General features: G+C 34.6%; 2 protein-coding genes and 1 pseudogene across 2 annotated transcripts; 1 reads left to right on the top strand and 2 right to left on the bottom strand.

Annotated features, from left to right (window-relative positions):
• Positions 1-4117: 4117 nt before the first annotated feature.
• Positions 4118-7988, top strand: LOC7494611 (transcription factor VOZ1). The gene is made up of 5 exons (XM_002325998.4): positions 4118-4300; positions 4777-5024; positions 5150-5320; positions 6223-6733; positions 6994-7988. Exons 2-5 carry the CDS (start codon positions 4800-4802, stop codon positions 7434-7436), a joined length of 1350 nt encoding a protein of 449 aa, XP_002326034.1. The 5' UTR covers positions 4118-4300; positions 4777-4799; the 3' UTR covers positions 7437-7988.
• Positions 7989-8172: 184 nt separating this feature from the next.
• LOC112325364 (cyanidin 3-O-galactoside 2''-O-xylosyltransferase FGGT1-like) lies at positions 8173-9934 on the bottom strand (annotated as a pseudogene).
• A 2602-nt stretch (positions 9935-12536) lies between these two features.
• Positions 12537-17774, bottom strand: LOC7494609 (acyl-coenzyme A oxidase 3, peroxisomal). The gene is made up of 13 exons (XM_002325555.4): positions 17222-17774; positions 16523-16640; positions 16307-16414; positions 16033-16205; positions 15848-15947; positions 15689-15763; positions 15104-15234; positions 14327-14462; positions 14127-14246; positions 13763-13909; positions 13582-13686; positions 13378-13479; positions 12537-12952 (listed from the first exon to the last, which is right to left on the bottom strand). The coding sequence occupies exons 1-13, from the start codon at positions 17698-17700 to the stop codon at positions 12704-12706; spliced, it is 2043 nt and encodes a 680-aa protein (XP_002325591.3). The 5' UTR covers positions 17701-17774; the 3' UTR covers positions 12537-12703.
• Positions 17775-19466: the final 1692 nt, after the last annotated feature.

Below are 19466 nucleotides of genomic sequence, written 5' to 3'. Positions count from 1 at the left end.
GCTCACAATTTATTCATAGTAATGGTTTTTTTTTCTTGTATATATATGAGGTGCAAAATCCTTGGTCACTACAATAAGAAAAGAAATAATGAGTATTTATAAATATGATATATATTTCACGATTACAAAGGTCAAAAGTAAGTAATTAAGATTATTAATTTCGTAGAAATGAGCGATTTGTGTGGAATACTTTCGTTTCCTAATCTTTCTGTGAATGGACCCAAGAAATGAAAGAATTATCGTTTCTAATGAGATTCATCATACTCACTAGTTTAATATATGTAATGGTGACTCCAAAGCTCACTTCCAAGCAAAGTTATTAAACATGGTTAAAGTTAAAGGATTCGATCGCATGTTTAATGGGTTAATTTAAGTTTATTATCATCATTTCAATATTAAAAAAAAAAAGAAAAAAGAAACGAAGGTGTACCATGACTTATATTGATGAAGGAAAAGCTTGTGCCATGAAGACTTGGAAGTACAAAGCAGTGGATGCCTCTGGAAACCTTGAAATATTAATGGAGATGAAGGTGTACCATCTTTTGTTGCCATTAACTTCATGGATGTATACATACATTTAATGCCCCAGTTTATTACGACTTCAGAACTAATTTTCTCCTACTCTGTCACAGGCCGTGAAGAACAGGGATGAAGAATTAGCAAGACAAATTCAGGTTCTCAAACAGAAGCTTGAAGAGGTGGGACAACTTGCTAGAGGACGAGGGCTCGGTGGGTCTTTCCATTTCAGGCATGGCCATGCTACTGAAGATGGAAATGGAAAACCAGCCTGGTCACTGCAAAATCAAGTAGAAAAATAAGTTCACTGGAAGAACTGACCTCACTAATTTACTCTGTATCCTTGCTCCTAGCTAGGGAAAGTAATTTTCTCGTTCCAATATACTATTTATGTTGGCTGAATCACCGTTCCTTGAGAATAAACCCAGCTTCTGTGCCAATAGGTTTCTCAAGTTTTCTGTTTGCTTCTGCAGAATCCTGACAGTATTTGAGAGCTGAAAACTCTGTACAAAGGCTTCAATTATCTGATGCGGCAAGACACCAGGAGCTTACAAATTGAGAGTTTGACAGAGCTTTATAAACTTCTTGAAGGGTTTTTTCCCCCCCTCATATACTAGTGGATTTAGTTTCCATTTCTGTGTGGAAACCAGTGACATATATTTTGTGCTTAGAGGTTCTGCCTATTCTGCTTCTGTTGTAATTTTTCAAATATATACGTTGGGTCTTAAATGGAAATACCATCGAGTAAGGCTTGGGTCACGGGTTTTGACTAAATCATCTGGGTTTATTTTTTTTTAATATATAAATCAAAACGATATTGTTTTGATAAAAAAATAAAATAAAAATCAACGAGTCGTTACCGGATTTTTGATCGGGTCAACCAACTTAGTTGATAGGGTTAACCGGGTTTTAACTACCCTTATTTTTCTATAAACCCGGTCAGGTTCCAGTCCTGGATTAGCCGGGTCCTAGGTCAACCCGTCAGGCTGGATCGAGTTTTAAAACTATAGCTTTTTAAGGTTTAGAAGTGTTTAAATAAATCTAAAAACTGATCTAAATAAATTTATAAAACAAAAAAAATATAAAAAAACATTAAAAATTCTAAACAAACTGAAAAATCAAAATTAAAAAGAAAAAAATAACAAAACTAGCATGGGCAACGTCTTCTTAGCCTAATTTAGAGGTCCTCAGGTAACTCATTTATAAAATTAGACATATAAAATCTTTTGACAAAATTTAAGCGTTACCCAACAAAATTTAAACATCATCCAACAGTCAGATAAAATATTAAATATTAATCAAGATATATAAAAAGCTACCTAAATATCCATATAAAATAAAATAAAAATCAAATATTATAAATCTTTTCATCAATACGATCACCGCAAGGATGGCTAGCTGCATTGCCAAAAAGGAATGGTGGGCCTTGAGGATGGTGAGACTCACCATGCTTTGCATTGTGATCGTTTCTGAAATAATATTCCAAGAAAAAGGAAGATGGTTTCCAATGTCAATTTTTGCCTTCCAGCAATATGAAAATGATTTGGCTGATATTGAAGCCCCACCCAACAAGCTAGCAAGGCAGCAGCCACAAGTTACTGAGGTCAGCTAATTGATACAATCACTATTATTACAAAATGAAGGAAAATGGGTACAAAATATTGATTTTGAGCTAATTATATAGTTTATCAAAATTAATTAGTCAGTCTTTGTAGTATTAAAAATAATTAAATAGTTATTTGACCATGCTTAATTTAGTAGTATTTTGTTTTTGCATAAAATGCTTTATTCTAATAAGTTTTTCCATCCCATAAACTGCTCTTTCCCATTGTTATTAAACCCGATCCGGAGTTGACCCGGTCAAAAGACCGGGTCACAGGTTTTCCCGGGTCGTCCTGGTTTTGCTGGATTGTTGTCCTGGCCGGTCTTGAGGATGCTGAGACCAACCATGCTTTACATTGTGATATTTCTGAAATAATATTCCAAGAAAAAGGAAGATGGTTTCCTATGTCAATTTTTGCCTTCCAGCAATATAAAAATGATTTGGCTGATATTGAAGCTCCACCCAACAAGCTAGCAAGGCAGCAGCCACAAGTTACTGAGGTCAGCTAATTGATAAAATATATGTATATTTAGAATTATTAATGAATGTAATAAAATATTTATTTTCTCTTTAGTTATATATTTATTTAATTTACATATATCAGAATGTGTTAAATCAAGATTATCATCATTTTTTATAACTCCTGAAAAAGTTTTCTTAATCATTTTAGCTTGAACGTAAACTTCACATTTGTGTTTGTTTTCCATGATTGGAAGAAATCATTACATGTTGAGCCAAAAAGTTTAGGGATCTATCATTAATATATATGTCATAATTTATTATGCCTTAAAGTAAATGAATCAATAAAGTAAGAAAAAAAATTTGTTCATATTATTAGTGGAGCTAAATTTAACTTTTCATTCATAGTAGACCTTTCTAATATACATACACAAAATTAACTTTTCAGTGTAGTTTTCAGACCCGGTCTGGTTCAAGGCTCGGGTCAATTTTTTTTTAAATCAAAACGACGTCGTTTTAGTAAAAAAACAAAATAAAAGTTAACGGGTTGCAACCGGGTCATACCGAGTTTTTTCTTTCTCTATTTTTTCTTCAACTCGACCCGGTTCCAGCCCCGGGTCGACCAGGTCCTTGGTCGACCTGCTGGGCCGGCCGGGTTTCAAAACTATGTCTATTTTTCTTCAACTCGGCCCGATTCCAGCCTCGAGTCGGTTGGGTTCTTGGTCAACCCGCTAGGCCGAGTTTCAAAACTATGCTTTTCAGTCTCTTGATTTTTTTTTTACAGGATATTTTAAAATAAAAATAAAAATTAGGGACATACACAACATTGAATAATGTTAATTTATCATAAATGATCTATTTTTAATAAAATTAATAATCTAGGTTTCTTTTATAAATAATGATTTAGTTTTTAGTAATTTTAAAATAATTTGCATTTCTTTCATTGCTTTAAATCTATACATATAATCTTAATTTCGATATATAAATTCTACTATTGTTTTTTTTTTAAGAATTTTTTATTTCTACCTTTAAATATAAATGATGAGCATGACATTATTTAAACTTTTTATTGAAAGTAAAAAAATTTAATCTCATCAAATTATTTTTAAATAATTTTGTTGAATCAAATTCTAAAAGTTTAGGGAGTGGGGTTTTTTCTCAATTAGTTAATTCATAAATGAAATTTCAAAAGGTAGCATTAATAAAATCCAAGAAATCGGATTCACTCAAAACTTCATCATCAAAATAAATTGAAATTTACCTAAAATAAAACTTCATTTTGCTGTAAATTATTACATTTATTGTTTTATTTGGATCGTGATTTGTACGAATAGTATCAATAAAAGTAAAAATTCTAAAAAAGTATTAAAGAAAATATTGGAGCTAGCAGATTAAATAAAATCAAATATATTATAATAAATAAATAAAATAAAATAATATTAGTAGTATAATTTGACCGTATATCCGTGCTGGCTCTGGGTCCAGAAATACAAATACGATCACTAAATTTCCTTTTCAGGGAACTGAAAGAAGAGGTATGTTACGTATGTACTATGTATGTATTAAAGCAACGAACTTTTTGCTTTTGCAGTTTGGTGAGCGTGAAGTCTTCTTCTCTTCCATACCAAAGCCATAGCACAACACACTCAGCACTGCAACCTCTTCTTTTCTCCAATCTCTACCCCATTAAAAAACCTCTGCTGCTGCAATAATTTTTTTTAGGTATAAATTTCCTGTCTTTCTCCCTCTCTCTGTTTTTTTTTCATTGTTTTAGTTTTGTTTATGCTTAATCTTTTTGTTTAACTACGTTTCTGTGATGATTTCCGTACATTGGCTTGTGGGATTTTGTTTTTATAACGTTTAAGACCCAAAGTCATCAATTTTGGGTTGTGATTTGTGTGATACTGTTATTGTAAGAGGCAAAGAATTCGACTTTATTGAGATTTTTTTTTAATGTTTAGTTTGATTTTGGTGCTAATTATATTAGTGCTTTGAGGATTGAAATAAGTGGTAAAAAGGGTATCTTTAGATCAATTGAATCAAGGGTTACTTAGTTTGTTTTGTGCCCTGGATTTTGTCTCCAGGGAAGCTTGTACTTTGTCCTGCTTCAGATATTTATGAACCTTATTTTGGATGCTTGATGTTGAAGTTTTGATTTTTGGATTGAAAGTTGACTGTTTGATTCTGGTTTGTTTTAGGGTTTTGAAGAGGGAGAGGGTCAATGCAGAAAGGTGGAAAGAGTAAATGTGCATCTACGTCGCACCATCTGTTGATGGATAATGCAAAAAACCGGCTAAATGATCTTGAAGAAAGATTCTTTAACATTCAGACTGCTAGGAAAGAGGGAAGAAATAATGATGTTGCTTTGCTGGAGGAGCAGGTGTGTCAAAGCCTTCGTGAGTGGAAAGCAGAGCTTGATGTGCCATCACCTGCAAATTCTTTGCTTGTTAGTATCTTCCATTTATTAATAGTAATTTGATACTGTTGATAATGAAATATTTGTATTGTCTGTCTGTGTAGAGTTGTCTCTTAGTAATTTAGATGAGTTGATTTGTGATGGGTATTTTGTAGGATATCAGTCTGGGGTCCTTTTCAGAGGATATAGGCCGCTTGTTGCAATTGTATGAGGAGGAAGACGATGCCACAAGTCCATTAACAATGCAGTCAGTTTTGAAGCCAGAAACACAGCCTGAGCCCAATTTTCAAAACCTTAATCTCGGCAATTTAACAACATTTCAAGATGTAAGATCGTATTTGGGGATTATTATAATGTTTTTCTGACCAGTCAGTTGTAGAGTATAGCATGCTTTACAGTTCATACCATCTTGGTTCTTTATAGGACACACACTTTCAGTGATTTAAATGCTACATCATGATAACCTATAAGAGTAAGAATTGGAATTTTTAGTCATGCACTGTATTTTTTATCTGGTTTACGGACATGGAAATTGGAAAAAAGAAAAAGAATAATGTTAGCTCCTTGCATGAGGAAAGTCTTATACCGAAAGATTATGGTCCTCTTGTTTTTTTTTTTTTTCTTCTTACTGAGTATGCATCCATTCTCTTATCATTTAACTTTGAAGCTTGATACCATGATTGACATTCAGGGAGTAGATTGTCTTTTCACAGGTCATCCATACCTGCATGTTATAACTATTACTTCAATTTTTTGAAGAAAAAAAAAGAAGCTAGCCTATTGCTTGAAGCTAATTTAGTGAAGCAAATGTCTGAGAAGCGGGTTTCGTGTTACTAGCCTTGTGGTTTGTTCAAGTCCATGCACATCTCAAATTTAAAACTTTAAGACCAATAGATGACACTATCCCTGTCCTGATTTGATTTTGGAAGACACATGTCTAAGACTATGAAAATAAAGATTTGGATTGGCAGTGTTTTTTAAATGCAAAATTCATAACATTCAAGCCAATTTTGTTAACGATTTGAGCTTTTACTGGGATTCTTTTTTATCATTTATATGTCCATGTGTTGTTTCAATGATCAGCTAAAGTAGTCATTTACTGTTTTTCACATGGTATGCCTTTTCTTTTTCCCCTCTTTAAGATTTCCTAGTGCCCTGAATTGTGGTCTTTCATGGCATAGAGATATACTGAGTGGTGGCTGATGAGCATAAAACATGTGCATTTCAGGAATATCTGGTGAATAGTCATAGTCAGGAGCTTGGTTTTCAAGGGTTTCATCAACCCAACGGCTCCTCAGGTTTGCAAAATGTAGCAGTTAGTGACCCCGATATAACTACCTTATTGGATTGTCATCAGTTCACTTTAGATGAAGAATTTGACCCTGGGCATTTTGTTGGCACTAATGACACCAAAGAGTGTGGAATAAATTCTGAGAGTAACAATCTACAGTATATCAGCCCTCCACCTTCTGCTTTTATGGGGCCTAAATGTGCTTTATGGGACTGCACCAGGCCTGCTCAAGGAGCTGAATGGTGCGAGGACTACTGTAGCAGCTTTCATGCTACCCTGGCCTTAAATGAAGGCCCCCCTGGTATGACTCCAGTTTTGCGGCCCAGAGGCATCAATTTGAAGGATAATTTACTATTTGATGCTCTTACTGCAAAGATGCAGGGTAAGAATGTTGGCATTCCTCAATGTGAAGGTGCTGCTGTCATGAAGTCCCCATGGAATGCTGCTGGTAAGTCTACATCCATGCCTTCCCCCTTTCTCCCCTTGTTTAAATTTCAAGTTCAATTGCTTGCGACCTTGCATATTAGTTCTCCATCATGCTTGCTTGCATTCAGCAATTGTGAATAATTTATTATGATATGTTATAAGATTCATCTATAGATCAGATCCCCCCATGGTATGCTAATTATGTTTCTTCAGGTGACTTAATATGGTAGAGAAAGTTGTTAGTATTTATTTTGGCTGATGCCTCTGGTTTCCATGTTGCAGAGCTATTTGATCTTTCATTACTTGAGGGTGAAACAATTAGGGAGTGGCTCTTTTTTGATAAGCCTAGAAGAGCATTCGACAGTGGAAATAGGAAGCAGAGGTCATTGCCAGACTACAGTGGGCGTGGATGGCATGAATCAAGAAAGCAGGTGATGAAGGAGCTTGGGGGGAAGAAGAAGTCCTATTATATGGACCCACAACCTCCAGGTTGTCATGAGTGGCATTTATATGAATATGAGATCAACAACTGCGATGCTTGTGCATTATATAGGTTAGAATTCAAACTTGCTGATGGGAAGAAGACTCCCAAAGGAAAAGTTTCAAAGGATTCACTAGTTGATCTGCAGAAGAAGATGGGAAGACTCACTGCTGTTGTAACTGCAGATAATAGTCCCTCTGATAAGGGAAAGACGAACACTTCTGGCACTGGCCATGGGCCATGATTTCATAAAATCATTTTCTAAATAGCTTTGGTGTAATCCATGGAACATAGTTGCGGAATCTTGCCTGAATGTGGAAACTAACAGAAGTCTATAACAAAGTATTTCTGATGATTCTTTTACGAGGAACTGCAGATGATTTTATAAAGAAGTTAGTTTACTCACTCCTTTAGTAAATATCTTGGCAGTACTTCTCTTTCCAGTTTGCAATGGATGACACCAACCTTTTTCTGTTGATTTGAAGAGCCGTCTCAGTTTACTGGATGAAATGCTGGCAGATAATTATTGTACAGAGTAGTCGACTAAACCTCCATCAGTTAAGTTGGAGACAAAGGTCAAAACTGAAGAGGACTTCTTTAAGTGTAAAGTATATGGTACCCATTTTAGTATTTGTGTTCCCTGCTACTGTTAAGTCTATATATTGTGATGCTAACAAACCATATGTGAAGTCAATATGGAAGCGCATCATTTTTACTTTAGAATGTGGTGAAGACAGAATGCAAAACTTCCTTCAGCTCTTGAGTAATGTTTTTGGATGTGTCTGGTATTTTTCAACTTTGGTGTCCGGTCCTTGTATTATTTTTGACGCGGTCCTCGATCTCTGGCTTCTTGTACTGAAGTAATGGTTGTTTTGTCGATTTTCACATGCTCATACGCATACTCATAGTCTCATATGCATGGCATGCTTTCTTTGCCGAATCTTAGATTGTCGTGGAGCATGGACACAGGTTCCTGATGCTTGTGACCATCTTCCACATTCTGCAACTAATAAAAGATTGATCATTGTCCAAGTGTCCAAAGGTTGGATTAAACAATCACACCCTTTTGATTTCATTACTTAAACCAGGAAATTATGGATGGGCTTAAGCACTCATCAAAATTGTAACATTTGGAAGTACTTGAAGATGGTCATTGAAACTTTGTTATAGACTGCTAATGTAAGAGGATTCTAGACTCTTGCTGCTCAAGAACCCTCTCAGTTTTGCACGGTTGGTTCTGACGTCTCTGCTAAACTTACTCTCTTCCTCCATTACATAGTTCTTACAGCCTTGAAGACAGCTTCCTTGGTGAACAACCCATCTTCTCGTTTCTCCACTTCCACTCCCACCTTCAAATGCAAGCTCATCATTCTTGCTTGGAATATATGGTCCCCTACAAGTGGTATTAGAACCAGTTGACATTTTTTTTTATCAATGCCTCAGACAAGGAACCCGGTCCACAATGATCCAACTGATGGATGCTCCAGAATCAACTGCTGTTGAACCCATCCTCCATGGACTATACCTCTTCCACAGATCCTCTCTTGAAAACCTTCAGACAAAGCAAGTTAAATTGACTCATAAGCCGCAGGTGGTTTAAGTGCTGCCAAGAATAGCATGCCAGTGAACTCCAAACCTAGGAGCAACTCTTCAAACTGATCCTTCTCCAAAGTGCATTCACTTCCGAATGCGCAGTATATCACAGAATTGGCCTTGAATTCTCCAAGCAACGTAGACCACTTCTCTTCTAAAGTTGAGGTGTTTGGCTCTGGTATAACTGGTCCTGAAAACAACACAGGCTTGTCAAACTGGTTTCCAACATAATCAGCGTAGGGTCCTTCAATTTCTCTGCTTGTCCTGAATCCAATTGCGTGATCACAGAACACGACATCACTACCAAACTTCATAACTCTTCTTGCAATATAGCCTTCTTCCTCGTGAGCTTTGAGTTTGTTCGGAGAGTCTGGAAAGCCTAATGGTGGCTGCATAAGGTCAGCTTGAGTTAACTTTTTACCACTTGGTTGTCTTGCCGGAGACATAATATATCCAATAGTTACCGAGCTAACAACGCAGTAGTAAATAGACTTAACACCTAAGCGACGAGCCAGTCTTGGCATCCAGTAGGTGAAATTAAAGAAGACAACATCGGGTTTTAAATTGCGAAGTAAGACTTCAATATCACTCTCAGTACGGTCCACGGCAGTCATGATGAGGTGCAAGAAGGGAAAGGTACATCTGCGGTTGTTTCAGCACCTGGGGGTGTCAAAGAACCATCTCAACCCAATAGCTTAAGCTATTAAGTGAGGTCCCAGGATATGATTTATATTATTCTCTAACACACCCCCTCAAGTGAAAGCCCTTTGGGCTTGAAACTTGCACAGACCCACATTATATTGTGCTTAATTTTTTTATCAAATAAATAGGGATGGTGAGATTCGAACTCGAGACCACTTGGTCATTAAGGCTCTGATACCATGTCAAAGAACCATCTCAACCCAATAGCTTAAGCTATTAGATGAGATCCCAGGATATGATTTATATTATTCTCTAACAGGGGAGGCTATCCACATGGGAAGCAGTAATTGGAATGAAGGTAATGATGTCAGGATGGAGGTTGAATTACTGTAACTTAGACAGAGTTTTGGTGGGGAGAAGAAAGGAGATTTTGTGGCCTTTCTTTGCTAGTTTGTTTGCAAGTTGAAGAAATGGGGTAAGGTGACCAAAGGCAAACCAAGGGTACATACATTGCTATGTGGGATGCAGGTGTTGCAGCCATTTATTGATTTCAGAGTTTCCTCCTGCTAAAATCCTGGCTAGAATTGGAACTGCTGAAAGCAGAACATTAATGATGACAATGAGTGAATAATCAAGAAATCATATTCCTGGATAGCTTGGAAGAAATATATATGACTTACCAACTTGAGAAGTAGCAGAGATGCAGAGATTTCTTCGTCTGCATACAAAAATGAAAGAAAAAAAAATCATATATATATATAATTTCTATCTCTATTGTCTCTCTTCTCATGTTATGTCATTCTTATATGGAATAATTATTAGTAATTATTTCTTAAATACTTTAAAATTTCTCACTAATTTCTAATATATAATGATTTAAACCTTCTCAAGGATTCCTTTTTATTTTTGTTGTCATTAATACTTGCATGTGTAAATTTAATGAAATTGAATACACATATTTCTATGTGTAGAGTATTCATTGATCACTGTCATTCATACGGTACCGTTTTCTTTTCTTTCTCTAAGAGCTCTAGCACGAAACTTCTTTCAAATAAACATATGCATGCATGCTTTCTTTGCAAATACAATACCAAGATTAGATCGTTATCTTGGATTGGGGCTGGTAAGTCATCATATTAAAAGTTGATTTATTAGGTTAGGAGGGACATGTTTTGGGATTTTTTTTGTGCATGTCTTACCTCAATTAAAACTACTTAATTTGAATTTAAGTTTAAGAGGTGTAGCTCAACTGGTCAAATTCTATATTTACTTTTTAGAGATTACCAGTTTGAGTCTCACAAATCTCAGAGCTACTGGAGGCTTACATAATCATTAACTTCAGGGCCTGTGAGATTAGTCGAGGTGCGCGCAAATTAATCCGGAGATCCACATTAATTAAAAAATAAACAACTTTGAATTTCAAAGTTGATCACTAAGAATTAATCAATCAAAAACTTAATTGTGAACGTAGAAGAGATGAAGTTTGGGATAGGAATTACAAGTTAGACTTGATTACAGATCAAATTTAGTAGAAGTCTGAACTTGTATAAAATGGAGTATATATAATGCAAGATCTTCTGAATGGGAAGGATAAGTAACAAACTAGGAAGCTAAGGATTTAATATAATGCAAGATCTATGGGGGTGTTTAATTTGGAGTATGGTAGTGATTGTTTTTTAAAGTGTTTTTAGTTCGGGCATCAAAATAATATTATTTAAAAAAAAAAATTATTTTTGACATCAGTACATTAAAATAATCCAAAAATACAAAAAAATTAATTTTAATAAAAACAATTAAATTTTTGAGAAATGCGGTGTTGTTATCCATTTTTGGAGCCCCACATAAAACAATAAAGAAAAGAGAAAATATAAAAAAATTGAAAAACATATTGGAAGAAAATAAATAAATATACAAGTAAGAAGAATATATCAGAACACTCAGGAAATTGCTGAAAAATAGTTGAGGAGGATCTATATATTCAAGATTGAAAAATTTAACAGTGTATTTTTTACTGATGAATGTTCTATTGACAAAGAAAATTCAATTTGAGGAAGGAAATTCAAAATTGGATATTTAAGGACTCAATTGGAATTTTTCAATGTTTAATTGAATTTAGTAAGGGCTTAATTGCAAGAAAAAATAATTTTTGAAGTCAATTTAGACTTTAATTGGAAGAAATGAAAGTCTAGAGGTTGAATTGTAATTTTTAAGAGTTAATTTGATCAAATCAGTAGCTTAATTGCATAAATATTGAAGTTTGATGGTCAATTAAGAATTTAATTGAAGAAATCTAAAACCAAGTACCAAACTGGAAAAAACACGTTAATGTAGAGGTTGTAAATGATCAAATCAGGGGCCAACTTGAAGAAAATGAAAGTTTGTTGGTCAATTAAAAGTCAAATACACAAATTTAAAACCAATGATCAAAATGAAAAAGACGGTCAACTTAGGGGTTGACAATTGAGATTGATAAGGGTGAAATTGCGTGAAATTAAAAGTTTGGAGGCAATTATAGATGTAATTAAAAAAAAATTGGAAGAACAGGGACTCAATCAAAATTTTCAATCCCAAATTAAAAACCCTAAACAACATGTCGTTCAGACTTAACGAAGAGAATGTGAGTGACATGTTCTTCGATAGACTAGTCTCTATTTTGATAGTTTTGGTTGATCGAGTTGACAATTTCAAACAAATGAATGTAAAGCTATATACTTCTAAATTGCATACGGTTGAATCTAAATAAAAGATGTGAATCTTCTTTACCAACTTTATATGTTTTAGGTGACAATAACGTCAGAATTCTTTGTCATTTTTTTTTTTTTACTAATAAAATATAAGAATTTCTTGTTATTTCCATTCATATTATTTTCTATAATTCTAATATGGAAAGATGATGGCCACAATATCATACACGTGTGATAGGTTGTTTCAACTACTTATTTATGATAAACACACACTTCATTAAGGCCTTGCAGCTTTTTCCAGTCGATATTCCTCTTCTTTCCCGATTTCGCCCACCAAAATCTACTCATTAGACCATCAACCTTCGCACAGAAACTTTCGGGAATTTAAAGCAGGACATCATATAGTTATTGTGACTTAGTTCTCATAAATCTGAAACAGTGATAATCGATTTGGTTAATAGATAGTTTTAGGTGCAGATGAGCACCATTACAGCAATTTGGGAGGTATCCCTCGGTTTCTTATTAAGACTGAAGCAAATAAGCTGAAGGAAACAACGAAACTTCTGCTTAAGATAGAAAATGATCCAAGGCACTAGTGTTTAACTGAAGACCATGAATTCGCGTCTATCCAGTTAAATGCTATGGGGCCCAAAAAGGCATCAGGAATGCCGAGGGAACTGACCAATGCAAGTGCATGTGGTCGCAATTCTCCGCAGAGTTTTGTTACTTCTTTCCTCACAGCAGCAGCATTGTCTGTCGATAAGTACCCATACCGGAGAAACGCAGCATCTTCTTCCAAACAGATTAGGGCATACATAGATCTCAACAGTCCCAAGACATTCTGCAAAGGAAGCAAATCCAAAAATTAAGCAACTAGATAAGGTTCTCCCTTCTCTAACATTTTATATATTGCATACCAAGCATTTTAAGGATGTCCCTTATAGGTCAAAATTTCTTGGAGAAAGAAATGAAGATTACCAGTAGAATTTCTGATACAATCAGGAAAACATAAAATCTATTCCAAGTTTCTACTCATACTACGACTTACAGTTCTTTTTATTTTTCCTGGTGAATCAGAGATAGATTTTATCAAGGCATGTTACAGGAACTTGTAAGAGAGAAACTTGTTCAGGCTGCAGTTCGTTTTTGCCCTACTCCTCTAGCGATTATGCCTTCTAATTGTGTTAGGACATCACAAAATGGCTTAAAACTACATCACCAGGTTTATGCGTAGATAAATACGAGAATAGTTTCTACATTGCTTACCTTCAAGGAACCAGCAGATACATTTGCCTCAGCATCAATGAAGGTCTGCAGAATAGCTCTGTCTGAGAAAGCTCTGCCCAAGTCTTCGGCAAGTTGATAACTCTGGTACGGATAAGTAAAGCAAAAGCCCATCAACAACAACAATCGGAATGAGAGAAGTGGAACAAGAACCCAGCAACTCTATTACCAGAAAATCATCCCTACCAGAATAAATGCATGCTCTTTACTTTCACCCTTTGATTGATAAAGTGACACTTCTGCAGCAAAACGGTTCAGAAGATCTCGCTCCCTCAAGCAGAAAGCATTCATCTGATGCGCACAACTGGTGAAGCTGCGTTTGAAATATATTGAGAAAGGTGTGCTTGCAAACTTGACAATATATTACCTGGAATTGGCTGCTCCTGAGGGTACTACTTGTGAGATTAGATGGAATTACTGGGACAGGTCCATTCATGTGTTCTAATCCCAAACCCTTGAAAGGTTTATTTTTCTTCTTTGCTGCTGCATATTCTGAAAGGAGTGCCTTGCTGACCTGAAACAAGAATTCACTGCTTGAAACAGAAATCTTAAAAGTAGTGCGAGTAAATGTAATTCAATTTAAATTAAACACGTCAAGTTTTTGGATGTTCTAAAATGAGGAACAGAAGAATCAAGTCAACATAAAGACAAGCTCAAAATCGTTGTCAAAACTCAAAACCTTGCAGTCATCATCGAATAAATTTCACTCAAATGAAGGCAATACATTGTACCTGCTGCATGAGAACATTATTGTCCCCCTCAAAAGTTGACTGGACATCAAATTCACCTTTCAAGTGACCAATTTTATTTTCAGTCTTCAAGCCTTGTCCTCCACAAGCTTCACGACATTCCTAATGAACATGAATCTAGTGAAATTCAGCAAGGCGTTTAACCATAAACCTTACTTTCATATGTGAATCTAGCTCCTCACCTGGAGGGTTCTCATGTTGTGCCAGGTAAAGATAGCCTTGAATGCACTTGAAACAACATGAAGGGTTTTGGCTGATCCAGGGGTTCTATTCACATAAGTCATTTTCAAGTAATTTCCACCGAAAGTCATAGCATACCTTCATGACAAGGATTCATTCCAGGGGAAAGAGAAAGGAACCAAGTCAGAACGAGAGTTCTATTTATTTCAGTTACAAGCAATAAGCAGCTGCATGGCAGAAGAAATTCCAAAACCAAGTTGCATGGCCAGTTCACAGAAGACAGAACTAGCATTGCCAAGGGCGGTGGAGGATTTGTAACAACCGGAGCAACACGATTCACAGAACTAGTATTAAACTTCGAGGTAAAAACGGTGCTTTGATAAAAGATAACATTTTCTCATTTTTCCTGACCACATTCTGCAAAATCGTAATCATCATATTGACTTTTCACATAAAAACAGCACACCCTTTATTAGAATTCTTAAAATGCTAAAGCCAGACTCAGCAATAAAAATGACAACGGCTCTACAAAAGAGAATTCTAATAAATCAGCACGATTATTGCACATTAAGAAGGCAGAAGACAATGTCAAACAAGGGCTTGAGAAAATTGTAAATCCCTCAGATGAACACAGCAAACTTGAGAAAAATTGAAACTTCATTATCACAGTGGGTCTTACTCTTTTGAAATTGGATGTACGAAGCACAATTTGACATCCCAAAATAGTGAATAGATTATATTCTGCAGCATGACCGAGTAGCGACTACTTGGATACTTACGACTTAGCAAGAAGAGGCAAGAGTCGTCGTTGATGACTTGGATAATCAAGCAAAAGGACTTCAGGTCCATTAGGTGTTACAGAGAATGCCCGCCTACTCAAGGAGTACCTAATGGCAGTTGCCAAGCCAACCTGAAAAGAGAAAAATGACATCCATATTAATGGAAAATCAAATTTTGTAGGAACAGCCATTTATGGAGGCCATGTACAAATATGATGCACCACGAATACAGAGCTTTGATAAGTAGGATGAAAACTACTCTTTCTGATAAGGTAATTTTCTGCATTACTTAGAACTCATCTCCCAGGTCATCTGTATGATATAATTTACAACCTTATACCAATTCCTTTTATAAGTAAATAGGTTTACTACTAGTACATCAACCACTTTTTTTTCAAGTAATTGTCTAAACACGAGTTCTGTAGACAAATCCAATATGGCTACGAGAGCTGGTGCATAATCCTAAACCTTAAAGTGGAACATGCATTAGCAGTAAACAATATCCTTACAGAAATTTTTGTAGTCTTCAGTAAAAAATTCTGAAAGTAAATACCTAGATAGAAACAAGCCATCGTAATTCAATACCTTTGATGAGAAAACTGCACTCGTAGCAATAGTTACACGACCAGATGTCAAAGGGGCCAAGAATGCTGCAAACCTCTGGAAAAGAACACATGACAATTGACTTAACTGGTGTTATTTTCTCACCAATTAAAGAACATGGAACAAACATAAAATAATTACTTGATCCGGATCTTTTATTGCACTCAGATATTGGCCATCTGGTGAAACATCAGCAACCGAATTCAACAAGTTCTCTCTGGGGATTCTCAGATTGTCAAACCTGGAAAAAAAATCTTAATCACGTTCAGCATTTGCTTATAAAACGGTCATCAGCAACAAACAGAAAGAAAAGGTGTTGTTAGTACCAGATTCGACCATTATCAACACCATTCAAACCAATTTTGTGACCGCATTCAGCAATACGGATGTTTGGGCATATGTTTCCATCTGCATCCCTGATCTGGGCTATGAAGGCGTGGACTCCTTGATTCACCCCATCTATGTTGAGCTGAGAAAAGACTATAGTGTGTGTTGCATGCTGAACATCGGTAAAACTGTGTCAGCATAGACAAGATTGCGTAGTAGACAATAAAACAATGAAAGGACTTAACACACAAATTGGTTCACAGAAACCCTTACATTAGCAGCCCCCCCAATCCAATACTTCTGAGCTGATTCACAAGGAGTATTGATTACAAACTCTCCTGTCTTCAAATCATAAGTTGTGACTGTTTCAATTCCTCGAACCTAAGAACATCATCCGAGGAAAGATGACAAATAAACACAAGATAGCATAAGTAACTACATAAACCCTAGTAATGACACAGATCAAATGGATTAACAGCTTTCACATACATTACTTCCATGCCCCAACTCCGTCATAGAAAAGCATCCTTTCAGTCCAAAAGTTTCTGTGTCTCTTAGCCACTTGTCATGGTGGCGCTTTGTGCCCATAAACTGGATAGCACCACCCCTGAAATTAATAAACAAAAAGAACTTAAATTCAATGCACAATAATTTCTCTCTTAAATCCTAAACCAGGCCTTGCTAAATTGAACACGAACAGCAAGGTTTATAATTTCTTTTTTCTTCAATATTCCTTCTGAATCGCATCCAATAAAAAATCTCAACAACTAACAGCAAGGTTTTCCTCCATTTTCAACAGCCAGTTGGAATGCAAAGACAACAAACTGCATTAAATGCAATTTAGGAACCCAGGATTTTTCTTTTCAACGTGAAAAGCCAACTATCCAGATGTAATTTGAAAGCAATGATGTGAACCTCAGTTCCTGATTTCAAGATTCATGATAGTTTTACTGCCTACATTTTCATTCTAAATTCCCAGAAATTAACCAAAAAAAATGTCCAAGAACAAAAAAAAAAATTATAATCTAAAATAAACAGTTCACTCTTCCCCTGAAACTTCCTCAGCAACCAAATGACAGCATATACCATTATCAATAAGAAACTAACAGTAATCTATTAATTCAAAACCCAAAAATCACACAACAATTGTCAAAAAATAATAAAAGAAAACAGAAATCAATAGAGTACCATAAAAAGAAATGAACACCAAGCATGACAGCAAGAGACTGATCAAAATTCTGAATAACGTCAAGAAAAGCCAACTTCTTCAATTCAGCTTCCACCCCTTTTTTCATCAACCATCCATCAAAAACACCTCTTTCAAACAAATACTCAATTCTTTTCATAGTCATTTCTCTTTGCTGCTCCATTGTCTGATTATACTCAGGGAGTACAAACAATCTCCCACCTCTCTCTTTCCCATTAAACACTTTCCCTTGTTTGATAACACCAAACAACCAGTCCCTGTCCTCCAAGTTGTGGAGATCAAGAATTTTTCTCATTTCTTTGGTGTCGAAATCAAGACTTTCAGTTTCTTCTGGTGGAGTGTAGCTTAAACAAGAGTTTGATCGAAGACATGAAGTGGGGTCTGAAGGAGATTGGACTAGGTGGTTGTTTAGTATTCTGGTTCTACGTGAAGCCCTGTTGATTGACGATTCTTGTGCCATTTTTTGCCTGGTCTTTCGAGGTTTCTGTGTTCTAGGACAATAATTATTTGCAGAGATTAGGAGAGTATATAGAAGCAATGATGAAGGTGCCATATATATATACATGAAAGAGCCGTTTGTAATTCAGTTGTTTGGTTTTTTCAGTAAAAACAATTAAAAAAAATGTTAAAATATAGTTTGCCCTCTGTAGATTTTCGAATATTTCACTTCGGGTTCTATTCTTAAAAAAACTCTTAAATCAACCTGAGTTTTCGAACACATGCGCAAAAGAGGAATGCGTTTTGTAATGAAAATTATACCAAGAGAATTGATAGAGAATCACATGATTATAATTAATCTGAATAATTTTTCCATCTGATAATATTTATTAATGCATAAATTATTAAATATATTTTTTATCAATGCAATTTTCATTATACATGTAACATAAAAAGTATAGTTTTATTTTTTAAAATTTATATGTATGAGATCAGAAGCATTTAAGCAAATGAGAGCAAAGTGAGATATTATTAAATATAAAGGGATCAAAGTGTATTTTACACAAAAAGTAAGGTCTTTAAGACACTAGTAATTCTTGGCGCGCTAGTTAGGTGTGGAAACAGTGGTTGGTCGTTGGAGATGTTTTATTGATCATTGGAACCGCGCGTGTAACATTAAAAAAGCCGTTCGTCAAAACTGGGAAGGCTTTCTCTCCATGGAGGCTCTGATGGAGTTTTTAAACCCGGACAAGTACCGGATCATATTGATCTTAATTTTTTTTATAAATTAAAATAATATTTTAAAAATAATAATAATAATAATTAATTAATAACTTGTAATCGAGTTTTACAAGGTCAATCCTAGTTTTTAACCAAATCACCTAAATTTTTATATTTTCTTATATTTTTTAAACTAGATTTAATTTTAACCTTGAATCAACCGAGTTATGAATCGATTTATAAAGTTAGATTAAATTTTAAAATTGTAGGTTGTTCATGTCAGCTGTATAGTTTCCAAATATAGAACGTGTTTTAAATGAGTATCTAATCTAGAGATTGATAAGTTTTTTCTTTTTTGATATTTTAATTTAAATTTCAATACTATTATCTTTATTTTAAAAAAATTAAATGTATCAAAGTATATTTTTTAAAATTATTCAAAAAAAAATTAATACATTTTCAGCGTCAAACCAATATATAAAATGTACTAAGAACTTCATTTTTTTTTCATCTAATTTTTTAAATAATATGAGAGAGATGAAGCAGTGTAGAGGAGCTCAAGATTAGCTCTCAGTGGATTGTTTTTTTTTTTTTTAATATATAATCTTGGTTTTGTTTTAAGATCTTGGAATCAAACTTAACTCGAATTTAACTATCCATTTATAAATTAAATTAAATTGTTTTTGTAAGGTTTTGCTTTTAAATTTTGAATCTAAATTCAAATAACCAGATTGCATGTTATGGAGTGTGGTTGTGATTACTTTTCAAAATGTTTTTTACTTAGAAATATATCAAAATAATATTTATTTTTTATTTTTTTAAAATTAATTTTGATATTAGGGCATCAAAATGATCTAAAAATACCAAAAAAATATTAAATTGAGGCAAAGAAAAAAATTAAAAAAATTCAATTTTTTTCAAAAATATTTTTATAACACAAAAACAAACAGGGCCTAGACGCAATAAATTTAGTGGTAAAAGTTTCAAAATTAAATGTTGACCTACTTATTCTCATCTCTATACTCTTTAGTTACATAGAACTACTTTATATCTTTAAATTTAATATTG

The sequence above is a fragment of the Populus trichocarpa genome, chromosome 19 (genome assembly GCF_000002775.5).
Source record: "Populus trichocarpa isolate Nisqually-1 chromosome 19, P.trichocarpa_v4.1, whole genome shotgun sequence".
Classification (NCBI taxonomy): domain Eukaryota; kingdom Viridiplantae; phylum Streptophyta; class Magnoliopsida; order Malpighiales; family Salicaceae; genus Populus; species Populus trichocarpa.
Note: the sequence above shows the minus strand (reverse complement) of the source record. Positions and strands in the feature narration are given on the sequence as shown.